Source organism: Anguilla anguilla, chromosome 1 (assembly GCF_013347855.1).
Source record: "Anguilla anguilla isolate fAngAng1 chromosome 1, fAngAng1.pri, whole genome shotgun sequence".
Lineage (NCBI taxonomy): Eukaryota > Metazoa > Chordata > Actinopteri > Anguilliformes > Anguillidae > Anguilla > Anguilla anguilla.
In genome coordinates, this window is record NC_049201.1 from 76,997,518 (window position 1) to 77,022,033 (window position 24,516).

At 38.1% G+C, this 24,516-nt stretch overlaps 2 protein-coding genes and 1 long non-coding RNA gene across 8 annotated transcripts in view; 1 reads left to right on the forward strand and 2 right to left on the reverse strand.

Moving 5' to 3' along the window:
* Window positions 1–24,516, reverse strand: part of LOC118227633 (nuclear GTPase SLIP-GC-like) — a 103,831-nt gene that overhangs the window by 26,734 nt on the left and 52,581 nt on the right. The window lies entirely within an intron of this gene.
* LOC118227673 (nuclear GTPase SLIP-GC-like) lies at window positions 65–22,778 on the reverse strand. The gene is made up of 21 exons (XM_035418424.1): window positions 22,660–22,778; window positions 20,113–20,610; window positions 17,106–17,606; window positions 16,071–16,148; window positions 15,198–15,308; window positions 14,576–14,684; window positions 13,199–13,424; window positions 12,753–12,971; window positions 12,411–12,599; window positions 12,028–12,206; window positions 11,880–11,928; window positions 11,707–11,799; window positions 10,245–10,365; window positions 8,684–8,817; window positions 8,098–8,277; window positions 5,425–5,579; window positions 3,721–3,859; window positions 3,473–3,581; window positions 3,222–3,355; window positions 2,761–2,851; window positions 65–1,711 (listed from the first exon to the last, which is right to left on the reverse strand). The coding sequence occupies exons 2-21, from the start codon at window positions 20,567–20,569 to the stop codon at window positions 1,647–1,649; spliced, it is 3,339 nt and encodes a 1,112-aa protein (XP_035274315.1). The 5' UTR covers window positions 20,570–20,610; window positions 22,660–22,778; the 3' UTR covers window positions 65–1,646.
* LOC118227705 lies at window positions 13,747–17,099 on the forward strand. The gene is made up of 3 exons (XR_004765340.1): window positions 13,747–14,653; window positions 15,247–16,174; window positions 16,420–17,099. It is a non-coding gene; the product is annotated as an uncharacterized LOC118227705 (long non-coding RNA).

Here is a 24,516-nt window from a genome sequence, read left to right on the forward strand (position 1 = left end):
GAAACTAATCTGAAGGAAAGGATAAGAAACGTTTGCAGTTCTCCAAATAAATCAAAGTCTATCCTGAGCTGAGAAAAGGCACACTTTATTAAAGAAGACAGAAAAAAAGGAAGAGAAATAACAGTGTTGGGAGAAGCATCATCAGTTGTATAACATTCAGTGAAGATTCTAAAGACTTCTTGGTGTGGATGAAGTCTTTACACAAGTGCATGAGAAGTTACACAACTTTGCCCAAGGGATTGATTAGAGTAGTCAGGAGAGGGAAAGTTTCCCTGTTGCCAAGCAACCCAAGCTCGTGGCCAGGCAACATGGGCTCCTGACCTAACTGGGTCTGGGATGCCGCAGAGAGAATTGGATATGTTTGTGACATCAGGCGTCTCCCTCCCCGCCTACTGTCAGTCCCAGAACAAACTTTCTTTGTACATTCAACATGCCCTGGCTTCCCTAAATTAGAAGTGAATCAGACTGAATTTAGCTATTTTAAAGATTGAAGTGATTCAACTGGCAAACAACAAATCACACAGTACAGAATAATTCCCTTCTTATACTGGGTGCATTCTACTTTATGGATGATAATTGATATGATTATATAATGCAAAAAATTACTGAATGGAAAAAGAAAACACACAATATTATGGTTATACCCCCAAGAGCCCCAATTTCCCACTACAAATCCCACACAAAGAAGTCATCACACTGAAATATTATTATTAGCCTACATTGTCAAAAACCAAACTAAACTGTTATTTTTTAACTACTTTTATTAAGCCGCCACTTAAAATAAGAAGTGCAGAAAATCAATTCTCTGTTTAAAATGACTAAAAACTTCATAGGTTGACCGCAGAAGAAATGAATATGAAACAGTTTAAGGAACATTTTGCTTTGCTGTACTGAACTGAACTGATGAGTTCACTTGATTTAAGTTATTCAACACAAACAGCATTGGTGCTGCATGTTCATTTCAGACCACTTTTCCCCCAAACTCAGAGATGGAAATTTGTGACCTTGTAGCACAGCAAAGCAGTGAATTAAAAGAGCACTTGCATTTCCCCCTGGTGCACCTGTCATTTATTGTCTTTAGAATTGCGAGCAGAGTCAAGTAGGTAACTTAAGTAAGTAACTAGTTAGCAAGATAAGCACTTGGCACTAAAATGAATAGCTATGGTTATATACGTAGCTATACATACTGTGCATGACTTAGGAGTAAAATATTTAAAGAGGGCAAGTTAAACTGTCAAATCTCTCAACTGACCAAATGTCAAAATTCAGTATTCAGTATTGAACTGTCATTACAATTTATTAAAGAAAACCCTGTTGATTTATAAAATTCTTGCTTAGTTTTGAAAGCTGAATGAACAATTAGTCAATCCCAGTGGAGTGGTGGATTAATGCTGATTCTTCAGGGAATATCTGTACACACATGTTGACAAGCAAAATAGTCATCAGTGTCTGTTAAAATGCATGTTTCACAGCACCCTCATTGTTTGGGTATAGGGTTGCAAAAGATTGTTCATTCATTTTGTTAATTCCCATTAATTCCCAAAGAAAGTTTCCACCCTGAATATTCATGAAATTTTGCAACCTTATTTGGATGAGACAGGTTGCCATGGTGATCTCAGCTGGATCCTTCATCCGCTTTCGGTGACTTAAAATATCTTGAGGCCTAAAGAGTCACAGCTTCGCTTCATTGTCTCCATTTCTTCTGAAACATCTGGAATGAAGAACAAATCACATCGTTTGAGATACATGCAGGCAGATACACCATTCTAAACAAACCACAGCACATACGACAACTACTGTAGGTCTTTACATGACCAGAGATTCTTGTGCACAATAGGTGGGCTATTGACCAGGGTGACTGCCATGTAGGACACTACAACCTTAGACCTGTGAAAATTAACTAACCTGTATTTCCTGACAAAATAAGCCTCCTGAAGTTTCGTACAGCAAGTCAAAAAACAGCATTGGTCAGCGGGATGGTCTTGGACTGTTTGAATCTTTTGTGTGGTGATGATGTTGGTCCACAAAAATGTGTATGTTATGGGAACACACAGTTCCAAACGGGAACCAGACTTGGGCCCTGTTTCCGATAACGACGGAACTTAAACTTTTAAGATGGTTCTTACGATACATTGCAGCTAATGTACACAATTTAAACAAGCATTTCTCAAAACACCTTCTTGTTACCTTTTGCTTACAAATATTGCACCAAATTGTTGAGTGAAGGAAATGTAATATTTAATATTATATATTCATTTAATGTCACCTAACAAACAATTTTGGTATATTTTGTGCTTTCCCTTGTCTGCATTGGTTGAGCACTGTCTGCTTTTTTGTTAACAGATATTACACCAACAAACACAGTACGTTTATCTAGCGGAAATCTTAGCAATTAGCATTCATCCATAAGAAAATGAGCTTGGTTTCCGGGGACATTGTCAAAGTAAATGATGGGAGTTGAACAATCGAGTATGAAAGGTGTCAGACATAGAAAACTTACTGACACATAAACATCACGCAGAGAGGAAAGCTTAATTAATGAATCAGTATCCTGCAACATGGAACTGAGATATATCCTCATTAAATTTATCAGATATGATAATCAAGGAGCGACTGCACGGCCCAGCCACCTCTCAACCCAAAGATGCACCAGGAGGGCCGGAATAATTAGGACATATCGTAATCTGCTGGTTCAGTATACGGTGTACAGAGTGTCCTTTGACATCCTCCTGCAGTCTAAAAGTGGTTTCCACTGGTTACCTGGGAGGCCAGTGAGGTCATCTGGGATCTGGTTTAGAGCCAGCCTCAAGGAGGTTGTCATCTGTGTCTTAATTTCTGTCTCAAGGTATTTCTATAGAGTAATGATTGAAAACAAAGATTTCATCATTTCCTGTAAAGTGATATTTTTTAGTAAATCTTAGCTTAAGCAATTTTTTAAATTCATTTTTTCTCCTGTGTAAAAAAACTATATTTTCACGCAAATTGCAGAACATTTTAAACAGGAAAAGCAAGCATTACTAGGTTGGGGTGATCTTCTTAATCAAAGTAAAATCATGGATTTGGCTCAGGCAGAAATACATGGCCTGTAGCTTATACAAACTATGGAAATAAAAGTGGTGATGCTTTGCCATCATTATATTGTAAACATTTAATTAACTGCCCCCCCTTTGGATAATTAAGTTTTTCAAAAAGGCAAGTAGAATTTTCCAGAGAAAACTAACCTGCAGACTGCTGAACTCCTCCAGCATCTTTTTCATGGCCTCACGGAACATGCCATTTTTGGATTTCTCAATTGCATATTTCACGTTCTCTTGAATCTTACAGAAAGAAGACTGTCCATGGATGCGAGCGCATTCTGAAAATAAATTTGACAAAATTTTGCATTAATTTCTATTAATAACAGTATTTCACATTTTAACAGAAACTTGGATTACTTACTTACTTTCCAAATTTTTTATATTGAGATACCAACCTTGATATGTTGGCGTCATGGTGTCACGGATTGAATTACTGAGGGAATTGTAGATCAGCTTCTTTCTCCTTAGGATTTTCTTTTCCAAATTCTTGTGCAATTTTCTTTGCTAGATGATATAAAAGAGAAGATGTATTAGTTCACTTGTGGAAAAATTGCTCAGGTAATTTCTGTAATTCAGCATTAGGTGTAATAATGTAAAAAAAGATACCAACTGCATATCTACTGCAGAAGGGGCTATTTCTCACCTCTGTTCTAATGTACACCAGACGCAGGTATTTCTCTTCATTCTTTGTTTTTTTATATTCCAGGAGTTTATCATTTGTGATGAAGTTCTCTTGAAAACTTCCAAATTGCCCATTGATTGATGCTCTCGTACCTCCAGGCCTTGAGAGACAATTTAAAATGATTTGTTGGTGTTACTTGCAAGTGATACTTTAGACATATCAAACGCAGAAATATTGTGGTATGTTCTGCTAATAAATAGGTTTTCCGTGTATCAATGCTCCCCACAGTCTGTTGTCGAACCCTGAATGTGCTGATTATGGCTGACAGCCCTAGAGGGTGTTTCCAATGAAGAGTGGGCTATAGTCAGCAGGGTTGTCCCTGTGTGATCACACAAGCAACTCCTGGTTAATTGGGAATCTGGGGCCGGTTGCACCAGCTGTGCACGAGTAAAAAAAAATAAGCCTAGCTGTAACGGTAATCTTTACTAAGTTACAACTTGCACACTACTAAAATAAAACATGTTGCACCACACAACATAGTTAGAATGTAGCACTATGCTGAAATAATGGTAATTAGTAACATTTCAACGGCAGACCAATTCGAATATAGTGAAGAATTCCTTGAAAACCCCGTCCTCGCCAACGTCCTGCATATAACTGGGTTGAAAATATGACTGTAAACCCTAAGTTTGATAGAAAAAGGCACTAGTTTCTCCATTATAGCCTGGGGGCAAACAGTATAGTTCACTGGATGTCATATTTCTTGCTGCAACTTAGAGCTGTTGCTTCCGTTCCATTTCATATAGTTCAGTCAACATCAGCATAATTTTGTGAGACTGTATATTACTTAATGAAGGGCTTATGCCCTACTTCGTTTTGTGCAACCAAATTTAGAAGCTGCCTAGTTGCAAACTAACTAGTAGCTACTAAGTCTGTAGTGTGAACTTTACATTCCAACTCACGGGAGAACTTACGAAAAGCTAGTGCAACCCTACCCTGCAGTCTAAAGCTGCTTTCACATAACAAGCATCAAACTCTGCGTTCAGTGCCAAGTTAGCCAGTGACGACGCAATGAAAATCGAATGCTCCCAGCTGTTGAAACTTGACATCATCCATCCAAGAAAGCCGTTGGTTCTTAAAACTGTAACAAGGTGATAGTAGTAGGTTGTCTGCGGTATAAGGTTTACTTGTGAACTTGTTTTGTGAAACTGAAAATCCTAGATTCATCCCAAAATGTTCTTCAGTGTTTACACCTGCCTGCTTCATACAAATCTGTGTTTAGACGCACTATGAAAGGTTAGCTTCAAACAAGGTCAAAGTTCAAACTAATTGAACTTTGAGGATTGCAACTTGGCATTCTTTTGAGTGCACTACACCAGGCTTAGCGTTGCTCCCAAGTTGGGCATCAACGCTCCCTCCATAGGAATTTAACGGTTTGATGCCATGTGGAGCGTTTTAATGCTTGTCATGTGAAAATGGCTCAACTGTGCTAAACAAAGTGCACAGCTCTGATGCACAGGCTGCGCAGCTCGTTAGCCGGACTGCAGAGTGAAGAGAAACAGTCTCTGACAGCATGGACTTCAGTGTGCCTGGTGGGCAGTGCCCAAAATGGAAGAGGAAATATGACAGAAAGATGATTGGCCACTCTGGATCATAAGATATAGGCACAATATTGGTTTCAATGAAGAAAATACAAGATTCATAACAAATGCAAAAAACACTCACCCAAACGTTTTCAGAAAGACATCATTCATCTGTTTGTACATGGGTTCTGACAGAGTGTAGTTCAGATCAACTACCACTCCGTTGCCAGATCGGTAATAGCCATCATTTTTACACAAGGCTTTGAGCGTCTTGTGGTAGCCTCTGTTATCACATTTCTGTACAAAAACCAAAATACAAATGAAAAATTACCATGTATAGAAAGCAATTTATGCAGCAGGCATCAATTCACTGATATACATCTCTTTTTCAAGTTACACGAGACTTACAGGAGGCTTCAGTTGAGTACAGTAAGAGGATTCGCCCGCACGTTCTTAAACATTTAATAAAAATCCCAAAATCATTTATTTGCATCAAAAATAAATTGCCATTGTTATGGGTCAAGGCATGTATAGCCCACATGTTGTGCTTGCCATCATCCACCCCCACGGTCAGAAGAAACCGCTCTCCACACCACCCTCCCCCAGTTTGCAGTCTAGCTTAGAAACACTGCCATAGCAGTAAAACAGTAGCTTTTATCTAAAGAGCTTTGTTGCGTGGGCTAGCCTGCGCTGGAGAATGCTTTTAAGCAGGTCTGCTGCTGTAAAACGGGCTGTAGGCCCAACAAAAGTTGAATTATTAAAAAACATACTCAAGTAACCACAAGGGAAAAAAAAGTTTGTCATCATGTAGATAAAATCGTAAAATGTCCCACCACCAGTTTTCAGTATTTCGTAAAAAAAAAAAAACTCATTAATTTGACAGTTCTCTCTTAGCTTAAATAACTAACATTTAAAAAGGCTATTTCTAAATAATGAGGAAGTGTTGGGGCATGTGATTGTAAGGGTGAGGATAATACTTGCTAATACTGTATTATTGTTCATTGCAGTGCATTTGTATTAGTTATTGAATGGCCTATCGTGAAACCATGGTTACCATACCAGGGATGGACAAATCTTAAATTCATATGGCTGGGATAGGGATGGGTATTCTATTTCATTGTGTAAATTACAATTTAATTTAAACAAAGCTGATGCCTAAGCTTTAAATGATTCCATGTGGCATCTGTTCAATGATTAAAGCTAGACTAGCTTGACATAGCCAGCTAAAGCCACTGTAAAGGGAGAGAAGTTAGGACAATTCAAAGGGCCTTGACTGAAATATTAGAAAATTTGATTTTCTGGGGTAGTGGAGTCCAATGTGAAATCTTTTCATGGGGTCCAAAATCTCTGGTGGAACCCTGGTAGCCGCAACTAACTGGACTACCATTCCTCTCTAAATCAAAGCAGTCCCATAGGGATGATTTTCTGTGACTTTTCAAAAATGTGAAATGTAATGCATATCTGTGTAAATGTGGTCCAACGCCTTACTTTTGTGCTGAAAACATTTTCTTCCACAGTCTGAAATTTCTCCTTCACCTCAGACAGAAAGTTTTGTCAATATTAGCCAATGAGGTTGAAAACGGGCATGGCCTAACCAAAAAAAGTCTATAACTCCATGAAAATTTGCTGGATTGTTATGAAGCTTAGGGTAGATGTTACAGGCTGTTAGATAAGCATGTGTGCAACAGCAGTCCAACCTACACCCATAGAGGGCACTACAAATACAGAAATTTTATATCTTATAATTGGATGCACCAAATATCATGAAATTGGTTCCACATGCTATGGGGCCTATATTTTATGATATTTTACCTTAAATTATGAAAGTTGCAAGGCCTTCTGATTGGTGGCCGTCTAATGGTCACCCAATAGATAACAACGGTGACGTTTTTTTCTAGAAGCATTTCACGTGGCCTCTGAAACATGCTTGTTTACTACCGTCACATATAATTAAAGAGAAAAGAATGAAAAGAAAGGCAATAATCCACACACTGGCGAAGACCGTTATAGCGATCGATAATTTTTGTATTTATAAATTTTTGTTCTGAATAAAGAGGCATCATCTCTTACTGAATAGGTTAACGTGAGGAAAAAAAGCAATTTTGTTTATAAAATAAAAGCAATTTCCATTATTTACACAACAAATAGGTCTATTTGGATAATAGAAAATGCACTGGCTTTAGCCTGGAGTCAAAAAAAAAAGTGTATTGGACTAAAGACAATATTATAACAATTTTCTGATCATATCAAGCTCATAGGTCAAATTAATCAAGTCAAAGCCTATTTTTTACTGGACAAAATGCAGCAATATTTCATGGCATGCATGTGGGCAGCTGCTGACTTGAAATTCCAGCCATCCATTCATTATCTATACCCGCTTATCCTATCGCAAGGCACACATACCATACCATTCATCACACACTCATAGGCAATTTAGAGTCTCTAGTTAGCGTACCTGCAAGTGTTTGAACTGTGGGAGGAAACATAAATACCAGGAGGAAACCCAGTAAGACAGCGAGAACATACAAACTGCACAGAAAAGCCCATGCCGGATTCAAACCCAGGACCTCCTTGCTGAGGTGACAGTGCCACCTACTGCACCACCATGCTGCCCTTGACTTGAAAATTAAAATTGTTTATTGCATCTTAAGATGCCATTAATAAGACTTTATAAATATTTATTAATTCATGAATTCATTTATTCATTCATTGCTGGCTACAATGTTAGGAAGGCTTTGAATTTCCAGCTGTTGATCCTTTTTTTTGTTGACATTTTTTGAGAAAAACTGGCAGTTTCCAGCTAAAACAAACTCACTGGTTCCAGCACTTTCTCTGTGGCATTCCTCAGGCAGTGTTTCTCTGCTTCCTTTGCTCCTGTCAGCAGACGTTCCTGGAGTTTTGTGTGAACTCTGCTCAGAGCTGAATTCAGTGTAGCGCAAGTGTTATCCAGGTCCTTTTCAAGTCGCCTGAACTCCTGGGAATTTGAAGTCTGAGCCTGAAAAAGGGCAGTACTTATTCTCACATAAAGCATAACCTCTGATTTTAAAGTGAATTTTTTACTTAAACATGTATAATTGAATGAAACACCATCCAAATAATAACATTCTGTTGATAGCTGGACTAGGAAACATTTTTCTGTGTATATATGATCAATTTCTAATTTTATGAAATGGTGTACTAAAGTCACAAACATAGAAACAAGCTATCTGGGTTTTGAATTTAGAAGCTAGATGGCTGTACACCAGAATTCATGCAGACTGTCTTTAATGTTCATTTTCAGATACAGCAGCTACATGAAACACAGTAAGCAATATAATCATGTGTGTTTTTAGTTCTTTGTCATAGTATTATAATTTTTATAAATATATTAAAATATACATATTGATGGAGTGAAAACACACCTTTGAACTGAGGGCATCCTTTGAAAAGTGAAGATATGAAATGATTCCAGAAACCTCAGATACATAATCTTTCACTTCCTTCACGGAATGGGAGACATACAGTTTCTTAATGTGCTCCATCAGCGATGGCAATTCTTTGTAAATAGTAGAAAAACAGCTGGTGAACACTTAAACCATTCATTTTATCTTCACATTTTGCTTAAATATATAGGCCTACAGTTGAGGCCAAAAGTTTACATACACCTAGGCTAAAGACATTCAAACTCAATTTTTCACAACTACACACGTTTCATGTTACCATATATTTCCTGTGTTAAGTCAATTAGGGTATCTACTTTATTTCCATAAGAGGTAATTACAAAATAATGGCTAAGAGACAGATTTATTTAAGCTTTGATGTACTATATCAGATTTCAGAGGGTCAAAAGTTTACATACACTTTGTTAGTATTTGGTGGCATTGCCTATTAATTGCTTAACTTAATTAATTAATTTGATTAATTGAATCAAATGCTTGGGGTAGCCTTATAAAAGCTTCTCACAATACTTTGCTGAACTTTTTTGCCCATTCCTCCTGACAGAACTGGTGTAACTCAGGTTTGTGGGACTCCTTGCTCGCACACGTTTTTTCAGTTCAGTCCACAAATTTTCTATGGGATTCAGGTCAGGGCTTTGTGAAGGCCACTCCAATACTTTCACTTTGTTGTCTTTAAGCCATTTTGTTACAACTTTGGAGGTATGCTTAGGATCATTGTCCTGCTGGAAGACCCAGTTGTGACCAAGTTTTAACTTTCTAGCTGATGTCTTGAGGTGTTGCTTCAATATTTCTATGTAATCCTCCTTCCTCATGATGCCGTCTATTTTTTGAAGTGCACCCATCCCTTTTCCAGCCAAACACCCCTACAACATGATGCTGTCACCCCCATGCTTCACAGTTGGGATGGTGTTCTTCCGATTACCTCACCCTTTTCCCTCCATACATCGCGCTGATCATTATGGCCAAACAGTTACATTTTTGTTTCATCTGACCAGAGAACACACCTTCAAAAGGCTTGGTCTTTGTCCTGGTGATCACCTGTAAACTTAATTCTGGCTTTTTTATGCCGGTCTTGGAGTAGGGGCTTCTTCCTTGCGCGACAGCCTTCCATGGTATCACGGGCAAAAAGGCAGTGGCTCTAAAGGTAGGCCCTTAAATACAGCCACAGGTGCCAATTAACTCCCAGTTAACTCCTAATTATGACAGTTGGCCAATCAGAAGCTTCTAAAAAGTCATTACATCAATTTCTGGAATCTTCCAAACTGTTTAAAGAGACAGTCAACTTGGTGTAAACTTTTGACCCACTGAAATTCTGATATAGTGAATTAAAGCTGAAATAAATCTGTCTCTAATTGATTGTTTTAAAATTACACCTGATGTGAAGAAAGTAGTTGCCCTAATTGACTTGCCAAAAGAAATGTATGGTAACATGAAATGTGCCGAGTTATGAAAAACTGAGTTTGAATGTCTTTAACTTTGGTGTATGTAAACTTTTGGCCTCAAATGTATGTTGTTATTTTTTTACCAGTTTCATTGCGATCCAGACAAGTTGTCTTCCCTTGTACATTTTTCCTGAATTCTGCTGAACTCACAGTGAACACATCAAAGAAGCCGTCTGAATTCCCTTCGTCTCCAAAAAGAAATTTCTGAAATCAAATGTTATAATTGTTATTCATACATAATTGTTAAAGATGGTTGTGGTCTGTTATGTGCATTGTTGAGGAAGCTACTCTGATGTAAACTAAGCTATGAATTACTAGAAAGTAGTTGAGCTACAGCGCAGCTAGGAGTGCGCTTATATGAACATTTTTGGTAATACGATTTGTGATTATTTGGGGAAAACATCGGCCAGTATCGATGCTGATACTGGCAGTTTGATGCTTCTGGTTTGATAAGTTTTATAATTTTGTGCATTAATGTTAACATCCTCTAACCTTTCCATCCCCCCGCTTTAGAATTTTTTCTTGTTTTAGATGGAGCCAGACTGAAACAGTGAGTGCAATTACTCTTTAATGGATTGACCGTGGGCTGATTGTGCAAATTGTTAGTTTTATCAGCCAATATCGATCATATATATCGGTGCATGCCTAACAGCAGATTCCAATACGAGAAGTAGTTAACTACACTGAAGCTGATTCATGGAAAAAACATGTATTAGGTAATCTATGGGCTATGCCAGTTGTTGGCTAATGCTACTGTTTTTATGCTCAGACTCAAACTAATGGTACACTGGTAATTTGTGATGATAATGTGATTGTCCAGATTATGTAACAAAATATTTGGTGTCATCCCCTATGTGAGAGGTTATAATGAGATATTATGTTACTGATTATATTATGAATATGTATCCCACTGGCTGGAGTTGCTGTGTGAGATTGCAGCATTGATATGTAGGAAGGACTCGTAATTATTTTGCCATTTTGGATAGATTTTGGATACCATTGACATAACCTTTATTATTATTTTATTGCTATTAGTTTATGTTTATTTTTGTCTTTAAAAGCAAGATGAAAAGCAATATTAAAGCTATAAGCTATAACACTAAAACATACCTTTGTTTTCTCTTGTTTTCTCATGGGCAAAAAGGCAGTGGCTCTAAAGGTAGGCCCTTAAATACAGCCACAGGTGCCAATGAACTCCCAATGAACTCCTAATTATGATAATTGGCCAATCAGAAGCTTCTAAAAAGTAATTAAATCAATTTCTGGAATCTTCCAGACTGTTTAAAGAGACTGAGCTTGATTATTTTTAGCCTAGGTGTATGTAAACTTTTGGCCTGAACTGTATGCCACTGGGTGAAGCTGCAAAGTGAGATTGACTATATGTAGGAATGACTTTCCTCTAAATGCTGTAATTATTTTGCAATTTTGGATAACATTCCCAAAGCTTTTTGATACTTTTATTACTATTAGTTTATGTTTACTTTTATCTTTGTGGAAGCAAGATAAAAAGCAAATCTGAGTTAACGCTATGACACTAAAACTCACCTTGGTTTTCTCTTGCAAGAGTGCACTAATTTCCTCTTTAAATCTCTCATTACGGAACAGTATACATGCTTGTTTTTCTCTTCTTTCATTATCCTGAAAAATATGTATTCATGTTATGTCAAATATTAAATATTCCCCATGAAGTATTCAATAGTTATATAACCTCGGCTTACCTCAGTATCACTTCGTATTTTAAGATCCTCATCTGTGAGATGATAATTCCTGGTAAAATTAGAAAGGTCATTCAGAATTAAAAACATGATAGGTCTGTATACAGCTGTAGTAAATATTTCTAAAGGAGTTAATACTGTAGCAGCTAACTCTTTGATCTCCTCGGGTTCGATGATATCTGTTTTGGTGCAGATGAAGGTGATGTTATGACACTCTCCTCCTCCAGCAACGTTTCTCAGTGATTCATCAAAGATCTCGTCAACAACTTTCTCAGACAGGGCACGGTTCATGTCATTCACAATCCAGACAGAGGAGCACTGGCTGAGACACTGTGGGATTTAAATGGAAAAACTGTGAGTTTCAGCATTGTCCTTGGATAGGGGAACCGGTCGGCTGGACTGAATGTGCTCGTATCTCCCCCGCTAAACTGACTCAGTGCATAGTCGATGGTATGGGCTCTTGAATACACCTGGACACTCAAAATAAACAGAATTAATCCAACAACAAATTAAAGCATGAAGCAGTGACAGTACCTCTTTCCACATCTCACTTCTGTGTTTACTGACATCTCCGGCCCCAGGCAGGTCCACCAGCACAACCCCCTCCAGTAGAGCTGGAGACGTTGGCAAGGAGATGGTGATTCGCTTCACAAGAGGCCAGAACGTCTTTGATTTTTTATCACTCCGAATGTAGCATCCAATACTTTCAGACAGTTCTTTGGCCTGTAGAGAGGTTATAGGAGCATGCATATTCATTAAAATACACTGAAATATATCATTTTCTTAAAAAGAGGAGAAATCAAAATAAGCAGATATTCTGTGACAATATGGACCTGTCCTACATATTGAAGAAATGTTACTGTACATGAGACTCACAGTGCCAAGATCCATAGTCTTCGTGCCAGCATCCAGAATCTCTTTAATCTCTTTGTCCTTCTCCAATTCACTGTAACTTTTCTTCAGTCCCGCTTCTAGATAAACGGCTGTGATCTTTTCTCTTGCCATTTTTACCATTTCATCATCTTCTGCAGTCTTTTGTTGGCCATTGTCTTTTTCAAGTACTTCCACCAGGAATTGTAGTTCTGAGTTCCAGTCCTGAAATAATAATAATTTCTTAATCATTAACATATATTATCATTTAGTTTACATGTAAGAGTACATGATGGAGTTGATTTGTTTACAGAAACCAATCATGGTTGAGTTTCTATGTTAGCCTTCATGTTAATGCTGTTAATTCTATTTATTTACGTTTTGTAACTGTGAGGACTGTTTGAGGCTTGCAGCGCTATAATTAATTTACTGTTTTGTGTTCATCTGCTTACCACTGAGCTGATGAATTCAATATCAGCTTTGTATTTCTTGCAATCTTTATGGGCTTGCACATGCACAAAGACTGACGTGCAAGCATGCATGCTTCCTGAAGGCAGAAGCTGGTTTTCATTTACAATTGCGTTGATCAGTGAGCTCTTCCCTGCTCCCGTCTTCCCAAAAAGTCCAATGTAAATTTCCTTTTTTTGGACATTTTTTTTTAAATCGGAGATCTTCTTTCTGCAGTGTAAGGACAAAGTTCTTCATTGGACAGATACAATAACTTTGGGCTCAATTAACGGTACTTTAAAAAGTACTGAAGTATTATTTAAACAGTTACAGCATTTGCACAACTACATACAGCATATTCTATCTTTACCTGCCTAATTAGCAATGTCAAAAAAGAAGGTATGGAATTATGTAACGGCCACACCACTTTCACATGTGAGCCTGTCAAAGATTCTTTAAGATTCTTATGCTGAACATAAATGATTCATCTTGTTTTGAAAAACAAAATAATGTATCACCAGCATTGACAAGGAGCAGCAACATGAGCTGTTGTGCTGTTCATTGATTACATGATTACATTGACTTAAGATTTTGAACAACACTTATCTTTTACAGTGTTTGCACTTAAAATGAGCTCCAAGTCAAAAGTATAGCATTACATTACATTACAGGCATTTGGCAGACGCTCTTATCCAGAGCGACGTACAACAAAGTGTATAACCATAACCAGGAACAAGTGTGTCGAAAACCCTAGAGAGAAGTACCGTTTCAAGCACAGGGAACTACCGCATAGTTCAGCTAGTTAACCCTGTAGGTTAAACTGATTAACACTAACGAGAACAGCAACAACGCAAAAATACAAGCAGTAGTTAGTTCATGCACTTGTCTTAAGTCACCTACGAAACAGCTACCTAGTTACAACCCTATGCTTACAGTCAATTTAGAGCTTACAGGGAGGTAGGGAGGGATGGGAAGAGGTGCAGCCTGAAGAGGTGAGTCTTCAGGCTGTAGTATAAATAGCTACAGGGCTGAATGGTTTATTAGTTCAGTTAAGGCACCGCACCACGCTGTGGTGCATGGACGGCCTCACTGCCTCGGACAGAATCTGGACTGTGTTTCATCGCTATCAAGCTAACGCCGCTGGTCGAACAGGCAACTGTCAACTGCATGGTAAGCAGCCTAGGAAAGGTCTTCCTCCGCCTATCTGAGCTTAGCTGTAGTCTGCGGTGTGTAAGCAACTGGTGACACCATCTGCAGTTAGAAATATTGGATATTCCCAATTTGGTTGGGAATTAAATAGTACAGTCACACGCTGAGTGCCAAATTTAGATATAAAATGAAAAAATAAAGCTATAAATAGTTTTATTCAAATAAATTTTTACTTTAGGTCTTTCAGAAATCGCATGCTCTGTTTCTCTCTGCAGGAAACATCTTCGAATTTGCCATAAACCTCAGTTATGGTTTGTTTTCCATCTTCTAATGCTTCTTTGCCTGTTAAGATACAGTGGGAATCACTGTGAAAAACATGTATTATACAGTTGAATTTGAAGGTGAAGGGTTCTGGTGGCTCCGTACTGATATGGGCTACATTTTTCTGCCATGGGTTGGGAAATGTTTTGAAAGTAAATCAATTACTCCTAGATTACAGACTTTCTGTGGCTTTTTAAGACATATTTAACTCCAATAAGAATAGGATCTTAATGTATTGGATTCTTAATGGATTCTTCATATTATTGGTAAACATTACATCAATAACACATTCAATAAAATGTGGCATTTTCTAAAATGTAGGCAACACTCTTATGTAGGTAATCAATTTGCAAAAGCCTGTGAAAAATGTTTAGGACATGTATGTTTCTTGAATCCAATTTCAGTATATGGTCATTTCTGATCTAACATAGTACCCTTGAATCTTATAGAATTAGCACTAATGTAAGATATAATGGCTGTTAATGGCATAGTTCAATATGAGGTACTGTAGATTATAAGAGAAAAGACACTCACAGGTTGAGACGATTTCTTCCATTTCATATGACTGTCCTTTATTTTTCAGCTTTCTCCTCTTTGATTTCCGATCACCATTCCCACCGAGCTTTCGTTTACCTTTCTGAGGAACTGGAAAAGTATGTGTGTTTGGAGGGGTGAAAGAAAAAGAGAATGTTTGTATGTTTATGAACCTGACTTCTAAACATTATATAACAGACCCCTAACACATATATTCACATAAACTAGTGATGGGCACTGCAAGCACTTGTAAGCATTTGCCACACAGAAATTAATTTACAGTATATTAGCAGGCTCCAAAGAATCCAGGACTCTAAGAAACACAGGTAACAGTTTTCCCAGTATTCATAGTGAAAACTGGAACAGGTTTTTGTTGTTTCAATGTGGTTCCCACCCCCCACCCCAAACTTCCCTTATTTACAGTGCTAAACATGCTGAAGCCATAATCTTAAATATCATTCACTGCAGCATATACTGGCTTTGCTGTGTGATAGGTTTGTCTTTCACTGTTTCACTGTAGTTTAGCAGTTTTTAAACAGTCAAAACATTTATTTTTGTGACTGAATTTGGTAGTCTATTTCAAGGAGCACTCACAACAAGGAGGGTCTGGGTTCAAATCCAGCTTGCACCCCTCTGTGTGGAACTTGCATGTTCTCCCCATGGGCAGCCAATTGAGTGTGAGTGTGTGAGTGAATGGTGTGTGTGCCCTGGGATACATTGGCAGCCGGGTGATGCATTCCTGCCCGTCACCCAATGCGTGCTCCAGAACTCCCGAGACAAGTGGGTATGGACTTCAAGGAATATGAGTTATTTCATGTGTTTTCATGTTACATATTTATTTCAGGCTTGAATGCCCCCAAAATCTTCACTCACACTCCATGGATTCTTCCCCTTGTCTATCAGCTGGTCCCTCTGATCTTGCCTCACCATCATCCAGTGGCTGCTCTCCTACTCGAAGAGAACATTGAAAGCTTTATGTCAGGGCTATAAATTAGGATTATTTTTTTAAATGCTAATAGAAGTGTGTCAGTGCCACAGTTGTGAATTTGGTATTACGTTACTGCTTTTTATTTTACTGTTCATACTTAACACAAACTGGTGAATTATATTAAATTACTTTTTTTAAATTCAAAAATGTATGTTCATACAGTAAGAGAGAAAGTTAGCTTGTCAGTTCAGTGTAAACAAATGCCAGTATCTTACCAATAATTTTTTCTTGCAGTGCCTAGCTAGTTCACTCCGGTAAGTCCGGGAAGAGTGCTATCATCACTCTTCCCCCATTTTTACTTTTTTTAAATCGAGCACTAATGCCAAATATACAAGTCATAACAACCGTAGCCAAATTATCACAAAGAATACAGGGATTGAAGGGGACTGTATCTTATACTGACCGTGATAAAAAAAATGGCTGTTAACAGTGAATGGGAATTCAAGTAAGATGAGAGTCGTGTTCTTTCTTTATCTTTACCAGTACCCCTCAGCCCTCTTCATCAGTTCATGATTTTAGAGTTTCTGAAAAATTGGCTTTGTTCCTACCCAAATTAATTATTAATGATCAACTTCAAAATAATTCTGACACTGCAATGATCGTTTAACAAAACATATTTGTGAATGCACTCCGCTTTTTTAGAGTATACCACTACTTATAAATAATAAACAATAAATTCTTATTGGAAAAATGTGATCCTTAGTGGCTAACACTGTCATGATGGTATTTGTAGTCCATGTTTATATATGACTACTAACTTTTGGTTGTATTTATCTTCAAAATATTTTTGTAAGGTATCATTTTTTGTAAACCCTGAAATTTGTCTCTACATGCAATTTTCTGAACAACTAAATCACTTTAGCACTCCACTTAATCATATGTATCCTTTATATTCTACAAACATAGCGAAACACTCTTACCATAGTTACATGGCACCAGATTTAGTCCATGGGCCATTGTTTCAAGCTCTCTGATCCAGTAGAATTCCCTCTCATTTAGTGCTTCAGAACCATTGACCTGCTCAATTGGAAATAGAATCAGATCTTCAAGAGAATGGTCATGGTTGTTGAAATGATCTGAGATTGGCCGATGCTGGCGATATCTGATGGAGCTTCTTTGGTCTGTGAATCTTCTTTGGATTGTGGTTGCAGTCTTCCCAACATACTGCACTGGGCATTTTTTGCACTGGATTATGTAGATGACATTTGGTGTCTTGCAAGTCAGACGTTGGGTGATGTTGTACTGTTTTCCTGTAGCTGTACTCTGAAATTTATCAGTGCCCTTCCATATATGCCCGCAGCAGAGGCATCCCTGGGAATTACACGTGTCAACACCCGTACGAGTGCCTGCAGTCCAGGAAGAAGGACCTGCCTGAGCCATGGGAGCAGTCTCTGGAGCAGTCTCCTCTGTCCTGTGTTTCTCTGAGGGGAAGATGGGGTGAAAGAAAATGATGTATGTGCGTAGTTCCACATGGTGTTCGTTATGACTCACCTTTCTTTGTCTATTAAGCCTAAACTGTGAAGCTAATTACATTTTTTAAACATTATTTACATTAGGAATATGTATTTTTTTATGTTGCAGGAGCTTATAGTGACAGTATCACCTTGAGTCAATCAAAGAGATTCAGTCAAACCACCCAAAGTCAGATATGCAGTACCGTACTGTATTTTATAACAACCAATATGACAGCATGTAGTTACTGATAAAGTATGATCTCCATCTTATTTTCCAAAACTTATTTATCTCGAGTTTACAGGGTCGGTCAGTCTCGTTGATTCAATCAGAGAGACTCAGTCAAACCACCCCTAAGCATATAAGATTCTGCCAAATGCTCATATGGTCTGAAATGTAAGAAACAGGAAAAGGTGTGGCCTGAACATTGTGGCACAAGCAGGGGGAGAGGCCTCTGTTTAAGGACAAGTAAGCTCTATGTGTACAGTCCAAATGATCTGTCTGTCTCAAACTTTAAATAAACCCCATTTTCACCCATATGACTATGTACAGCACAGACATGGATGTGGTTCAAAAAGTGAAGCTGCCTAGCCCTGGTGAATGAGGCCAGATGTGTTCGTTTAACCTGTGACTTAGGGTCCAGCTTGTCACAAGGAGTGCTGGTTCTGAGCCATTCAGAAACCCAGGGTGACCGTGATTTGTGCATGTCTTAACAAATGAACAGTTAACAGTGCATTTCCTGCAGTATTACCCCTTAAATAATGGGTAATACTGAAGTATTGGTAATGCTGATACAATTTGCAGTAAATTAACAGGTAAAGAAAGTCCTATTTACATCTGCCTTGGCTTAAGGATGATAATTGTGACACATTTAGATTTCTAATTTGAACTGTAATTACTTAATTATTTTTTGTTTAGCAGAATCACGCTGTCATATTGGTTGTTATGCAATACAGTATGGTACTGTATATCTGACTGTTGAGACAGGAAGTATGTTGTCTACAGGGCGGCAGTGTAGCACAGTGGGTAAGGAACTGGGCTTGTAACCGAAAGGTTGCAGGTTTGATTCCCGGGTAGGACACTGCCGTTGTACCCTTGAGCAAGGTACTTAACCGAAATTGCTTCAGTATATATCCAGCTGTATAAATGGATACAATGTAAAAATGCTAAGTAAAAGCTGTGTAAGTCGCTCTGGATAAGAGCGTTTGCTAAATGCCTGTAATGTAATATTTTGATTGGTTTGGTTTAAGTGATGGTCTTAAGAGGCATGGGTCATGAAGGAAATAGTTACATTTGAGGACAGCAGGAGATCAGCTACATGCTAATAAACATACTTGCATTTCAAATGTGTCTGAGAATTGATCAGCATTATGAGTATGTTTGATTGGCACAAAAATTAAGTGCAACAATTGTGTTATGATCTGTTATTTGTTGCTCATGTCTGTTTATGACTAGTGTAGGAGCCTTTTATGAACTTGTGGGTTATTGTAAATGAAAATTATTTATAATGAATGAATTATGAAAATGTAACTGTTGTTTGTACCAGTTTTTGGAAATAGTTTACAAAGAGTAAAGCATTAATTTTTTGTACACTGAAATTCATACCTACATTCAATTTGCCAGACAACCGAATCACTTTAGCCCTCCTGCTCTTAATCATATGAATCCAGTATACAGTACTCACCAGACCTGGGTCAAATACACATTTGAAGTATTTTAATCACTTTTAAATAGTAGTAGTTTCGGTGGTGTGCCCTTAGTATTATAACTCGCTGACATCACATCGAGGGTAACTCACAAAGATTGTACAAAGAACTCTGGGATACCCCCTTCAGCATGAAGCCTACATTGTTGCTGGCTCAATCATTTCTGTTGTCTATCACAGTATAAGATAAGATAAGATAAGATAAGATAAACCTTTATTGATCCCCGGAGGGAAATTCAGGTGTCTTAGCAGCAACAGCAGTGAGATGAAACACAGGAAAGGTACAGGGAAGAGTTGGAGTCAAGAGTATAACGGGTAAGGAGTTGATCTTGTAACCTAAAGTTCACAGGTTTGATTCCCCTGCTGTTGCACCCTTGAGCAAGGTGCTTAGCCTGCACTGCTTCAGTATCCAGCTGTTATAATCGGATACAATGTAAATTATTTGTAAAATGTGTAAATCACTCTGGATAAGAACGTCTGCTAAACGCCTGTAATGTAAACGTTTTAAATTTGTTTTTTTATAAGGCTCTAAATATTATTCAAAAAAGTATTTGGTTTCCCAAGAAGGTATTTATTTAAAGGAATGTATTCTTTAAATACTATTTGGGAAATATTTGGTTTCCAATGAAAATATTAAATAAATCAAATACAATGTATTTCATGTGTAAATGTATTTAAAATACTTCAAATATGCATATAACTGCATTTAACAACATACATACGGATTTGTATTTGACCCAGGTCTGACACTCGTAGTGAAGCAGTCTTACCACATATATTTGGCATCAAATTTAGTCCATGGGCCATTGTTGCAAGCTCTCTGATCCAGTAGAGTTCCCTCTCATTTAGTTCTTCAACACAGACCTTCTCAATTGGATATACAATCAGATCTTCAAGACAATGGTCATTGTTGGTGAAATGATCGGGGATTGGCCGATGTTGGCGATTTCTTATAGAACTTATGTGATCACTGAATCTTCTTTGGAGTGTGGTTGAAGTCTTCCCTACATACTGCAATTGGCATTTTTTACACTGGATGACGTAGATAACACTTGACATCTTGCAAGTCAGATATTGTGTGATGTTGTACTGTTTTCCTGTAGCTGTGCTCTGAAATTTAACAGCACCCTTCCATATGTGCCCGCAGCAGATGCATCCCTGGGAATTACACGTGTCAACACCCGTACGAGTGCCTGCAGTCCCGGAAGAAGGACCTGCTTGAGCCATGGGAGCAGTCTCTGGAACAATCTCCTCTGTCCTGTGTTTCTCTGAGGGGAAAATGGGGTCAAATTAGGTTTCAGTGGTGGTTTCGAAATGTACAGGTTTCAAAATGTCGTTTTCACCGATTGCCTAGGCAGGCTATGAAGATTTAAATGTCATCAATAAGAATATCTTATAACATCCAATTGTACTGAATTTGCATACTCTGTGTGAATGTTAAGACTGTTAGTTGTACCCCCGCTGTGTTCCTTTTTTTCCCCTCCCACCGGGTTAAATGTAACATTTCACTCCCGGTACTTTCTGTCAAATTTCTAGGGAATGGTATGTAACAGAAGTTTCATTATGGTATGTAATCATAGTCGGGATGTTGGTGGTTTGTATTAAAAATGATAATATTTTCAGAACTGAGCCAAATACGAAAACTGTTAGTTATTCCCCCAATCTCCCCTACACTAATACCTATGCAGACAAGAGATAGCCAGACATTTGAGACTGGCTAACATAGCAGGAAGTTCTAGGCCTGATTATTTATTCTTTCACATGGATGCTTTGACAATTTGCTCCAGTTAGCTGCATCATAGAGGTTGACCCTTTAGTGTTCAACAGTTTGGAGGAAGTGGCTCATCGCCTGAATGTTTTGCACCAATATTCATATTACACTATATCAGTTGGACGCTCTTCTCACATACTGCCTGTAGAAGCTGTGGAGTTATTTAAGTTATTTATTAGCTGGTTTTTCTGTCCTTGACATTTTCTGTCCTTGACATTGCACTCTTACATCTAGGCATTGAGTTTGCCTAGATGTAAGAGTGCATCCTAACTGAATTTAGGCTACTGTTGTATGGTGCACAGCTCAAGTTTGGACCACAGACCGTCGTTCTTGTCAATCAGATGTGTTATCTAGGAACTGCTCTTGCCTGCACCGACCTACTACATCCTCATTGGCATATGGACAAAGAAATGCAGAAATAAATAAATAGAAAATAAATATATGAAAAAATAAATGAATCAAGAAACAAATACAGAAATAAATAAACACAGAAAAACAAATCAAGAAATAAGTAAATAAATAAATGTATAAATATTATGTCAAGATTTTATTCATTTATATATGTGCACATTCATTTATTTTTACATTTTTCTTGCATTTATTTTTGGGTCATTGATTTATTTTATTTTTTGTCCTCCATACTGCCATACAACCAACATCTTCAGACTGCGGAGTTTACTACGTATTGGGCGACTTCCTTGTTGGGTTTGAACCACACCTGTAATGCCCCCAAATCTTTGACTGACAGGTCTTACCTTTAAAGTGAAAATGTAAAGGAGGGGTTGTATATTCAATTTGAATTTCTGCAGGGTTTTTGCGTGACCATGCGAAAATTATGAAGCGAACGAAAGCAATGCCATTACATTTGGTCACCCTTGTGCCACAAAAACATGAATATTAAATGGTAAATGGCCAACTGAATTATCGTTTCATTTTTGTCATTCATAATGAGTTTACAATCAAAAAAATTGCTATTTCAAATGTGGTTTTTCATTTCCACTTAAATTATGACAGGGTTGTATCGTAGAGGGCTACAGAAACTGTTTATGAAATGGACTTCTCATTTACATTTTTAAATCGTCAGATAGCCTATATTGCGCACATTAACCAAAGGAGGGGTTTGAATTAGCCTATGTAATGTTTATTGCGCAGATCGAATGAAAACGAAATGCAATTGCCGATTTGTATTTTATTTGAATTTTGGCGCGGATATGCTTCCATAATTTTGCAGACCAAACAGCATTTCTGACTGTTGAGACAGGAAATATGTTGACTGATATTTTAAACTTTCCAGCCCAAGAAGTTTGACATACAAATGCATTTGCTAAATATAAAACAAGAAGTACTTATCACAAACAATAAAAATAGAATTACAGAACACAACTTCATCAACACACCTAAATTTGGCTAAAACAAGAGTATTCCCGGAGTGTGTAGTTAAGCACACTCCACATTCCGCACTCCAGGCAACGTCTCATCATCTCTACCACTTCATCTTTCAAAAATAGCCATTAACCACCAGAAGTGTAAATATAGAGCCACTCACTGTATGAACACTGTTTTGGAGACAGCCAGTGTGGGTTACACACCCCAGGTTATACATATAACCGGTTGGAACGATTTCCTTATATACCAATACAGCAACAGCCTCAACCCCGCCCAAAAAATGCGTACCGTACTTATTTTCTCCTGACGAACGTGAACGTGTTTATTTCATTAGCACTTGCAAGCTCACAAATATGGAGGAATATTTCGGACAAAATTAAATAAATAAATAAATAAATAAATACACCATTAAATGTGGGCATAAATAATTAAATGTGGCACGAAATGTACGCATGTATTTATTCATTTGTTTATTTATTTATTTCAATGATGCTACGTGTGCGATATATTGCTTGAAATTAAAACCGTCACTTTCACCCATCAAAGTTGGGAGGGCGAGTACACAAAGCACAGGAGGCTTAGTGATAGTTTGAGTATTTCTGAGAGACCCGCCTCTAGTGGCTACAGCCCACAGCAATCCAGCGATGAGCGATAGGATTCCCAAGGCAAGCAAAGCGGGAGGTCATGATACGCAGAAAAAGTTGCCCACAATTACTTCGCGAGACGCGAATAATTTGATTCAAGAGACATTGAATTCCTCGCAGGTCTCTTCAAAATCAACTCCAGAATTATCTTGTGTAAATGTACCACGTATTCACTCCACTACTCCTGAGGTGCGTTCAAATTCAGCGAACAAGGCGAACGTTTGCAAACTATTTCAAACTTTTTTCCGTTAGCTTTGTGTTCGCTACGAACGTTCGCCTCTGTTCGCTGAATTTGAACACACCTCTGTTCAAGGTAATTTCAGTGGTCCCGAGCTAGATTTTCAGTGTGCCGAAATGGCTTTTTCTGGCATCATCCTTATGTTAGCACAGCCTGATATTCCCGCGCCCTATGTTCCTTCCTTCTTTGCTACATGTCAGAAATTCAAATGTGTTGCTTCTTTTATTCAACAGCACAGGTAGCACGGTTATTAGCACCATATGGGGCTCCAGCCATGTTGGTAGAGACCAGTGCGATGGAGAAATTTAAATACAGTCTTTGGAGTATCACAGTGACCCACGGCAAAAATAGACTTCACTGAATAATCTGTAACTCCAATTTCTGACAGTTCTGCTTGCATGAGTCTTCTCTCTGCTTGATAGTTGGTGCATTCATTCCATCAAAACATGCTTCACAGTTTCTGCCTCTCCGCAGATGCATTTTCCATCCGGGTGTTTACCAGTCAGTGCTAGCCCATGATTTAATGCACAATGACCCAATCTCAGGCTGGTTATTACCACATTGTCCCTCCTACTCATTCTCACATTTGACGTGAGATTCTGTGTTGGTTGTATTGAAAAATAAAACTTGCCTTTGTTTCCCTCCTCCCATTCTTTGTGCCAGAACTTTACTGTTCCTTAAGCTCTTACACTCGGCCCTTCCATACAGTACTTCCAGATCTAAATCCTTCCTCTTGACGGCTCTTTTTGCTATCATATCAGCTTCCTCATTCCCCTGTATTCCTACGTGAGCTGGGACCCAGAAAATCCCAACAGTATTCCCCAACTTAGATACTCGATTTAGCATAATCAATAATTCTACTATTAGGTCTGGTCTGGCCCAACCTTTCCCACCTTTCAGTGCCATTAGTGCTGCAGAAGAATCTGAACATACAATGACTTTTCCTGGCCTAACTTTCTCCACCCACCTGAGCGCCCACAAAAGCCAGCTCTGAAGTGAAGACTGACACATGATTTGATATCCGCTTTCCAAGATGTATCTGCAATTGCGGAATGCTTACTCCTATTGCATCTTTTCCATTATTCAGATTCTTGGAACCATAAGTGTAAACATGCAGGAAATCAGCCTGATTTTC

Coding starts and splice junctions, on each gene's coding strand:
- LOC118227673 (XM_035418424.1), bottom strand. CDS start 20,569: ATGGCTCAAGCAGGTCCTTCTTCCGGGACTGCAGGCACTCGTACGGGT. Junction 17,607..20,112: donor TTTGATGCCAAATATATGTG/GTAAGACTGCTT, acceptor TCTTCCCCTCAG/AGAAACACAGGACAGAGGAG. Junction 8,278..8,683: donor AGGATGCCCTCAGTTCAAAG/GTGTGTTTTCAC, acceptor GCCCTTTTTCAG/GCTCAGACTTCAAATTCCCA.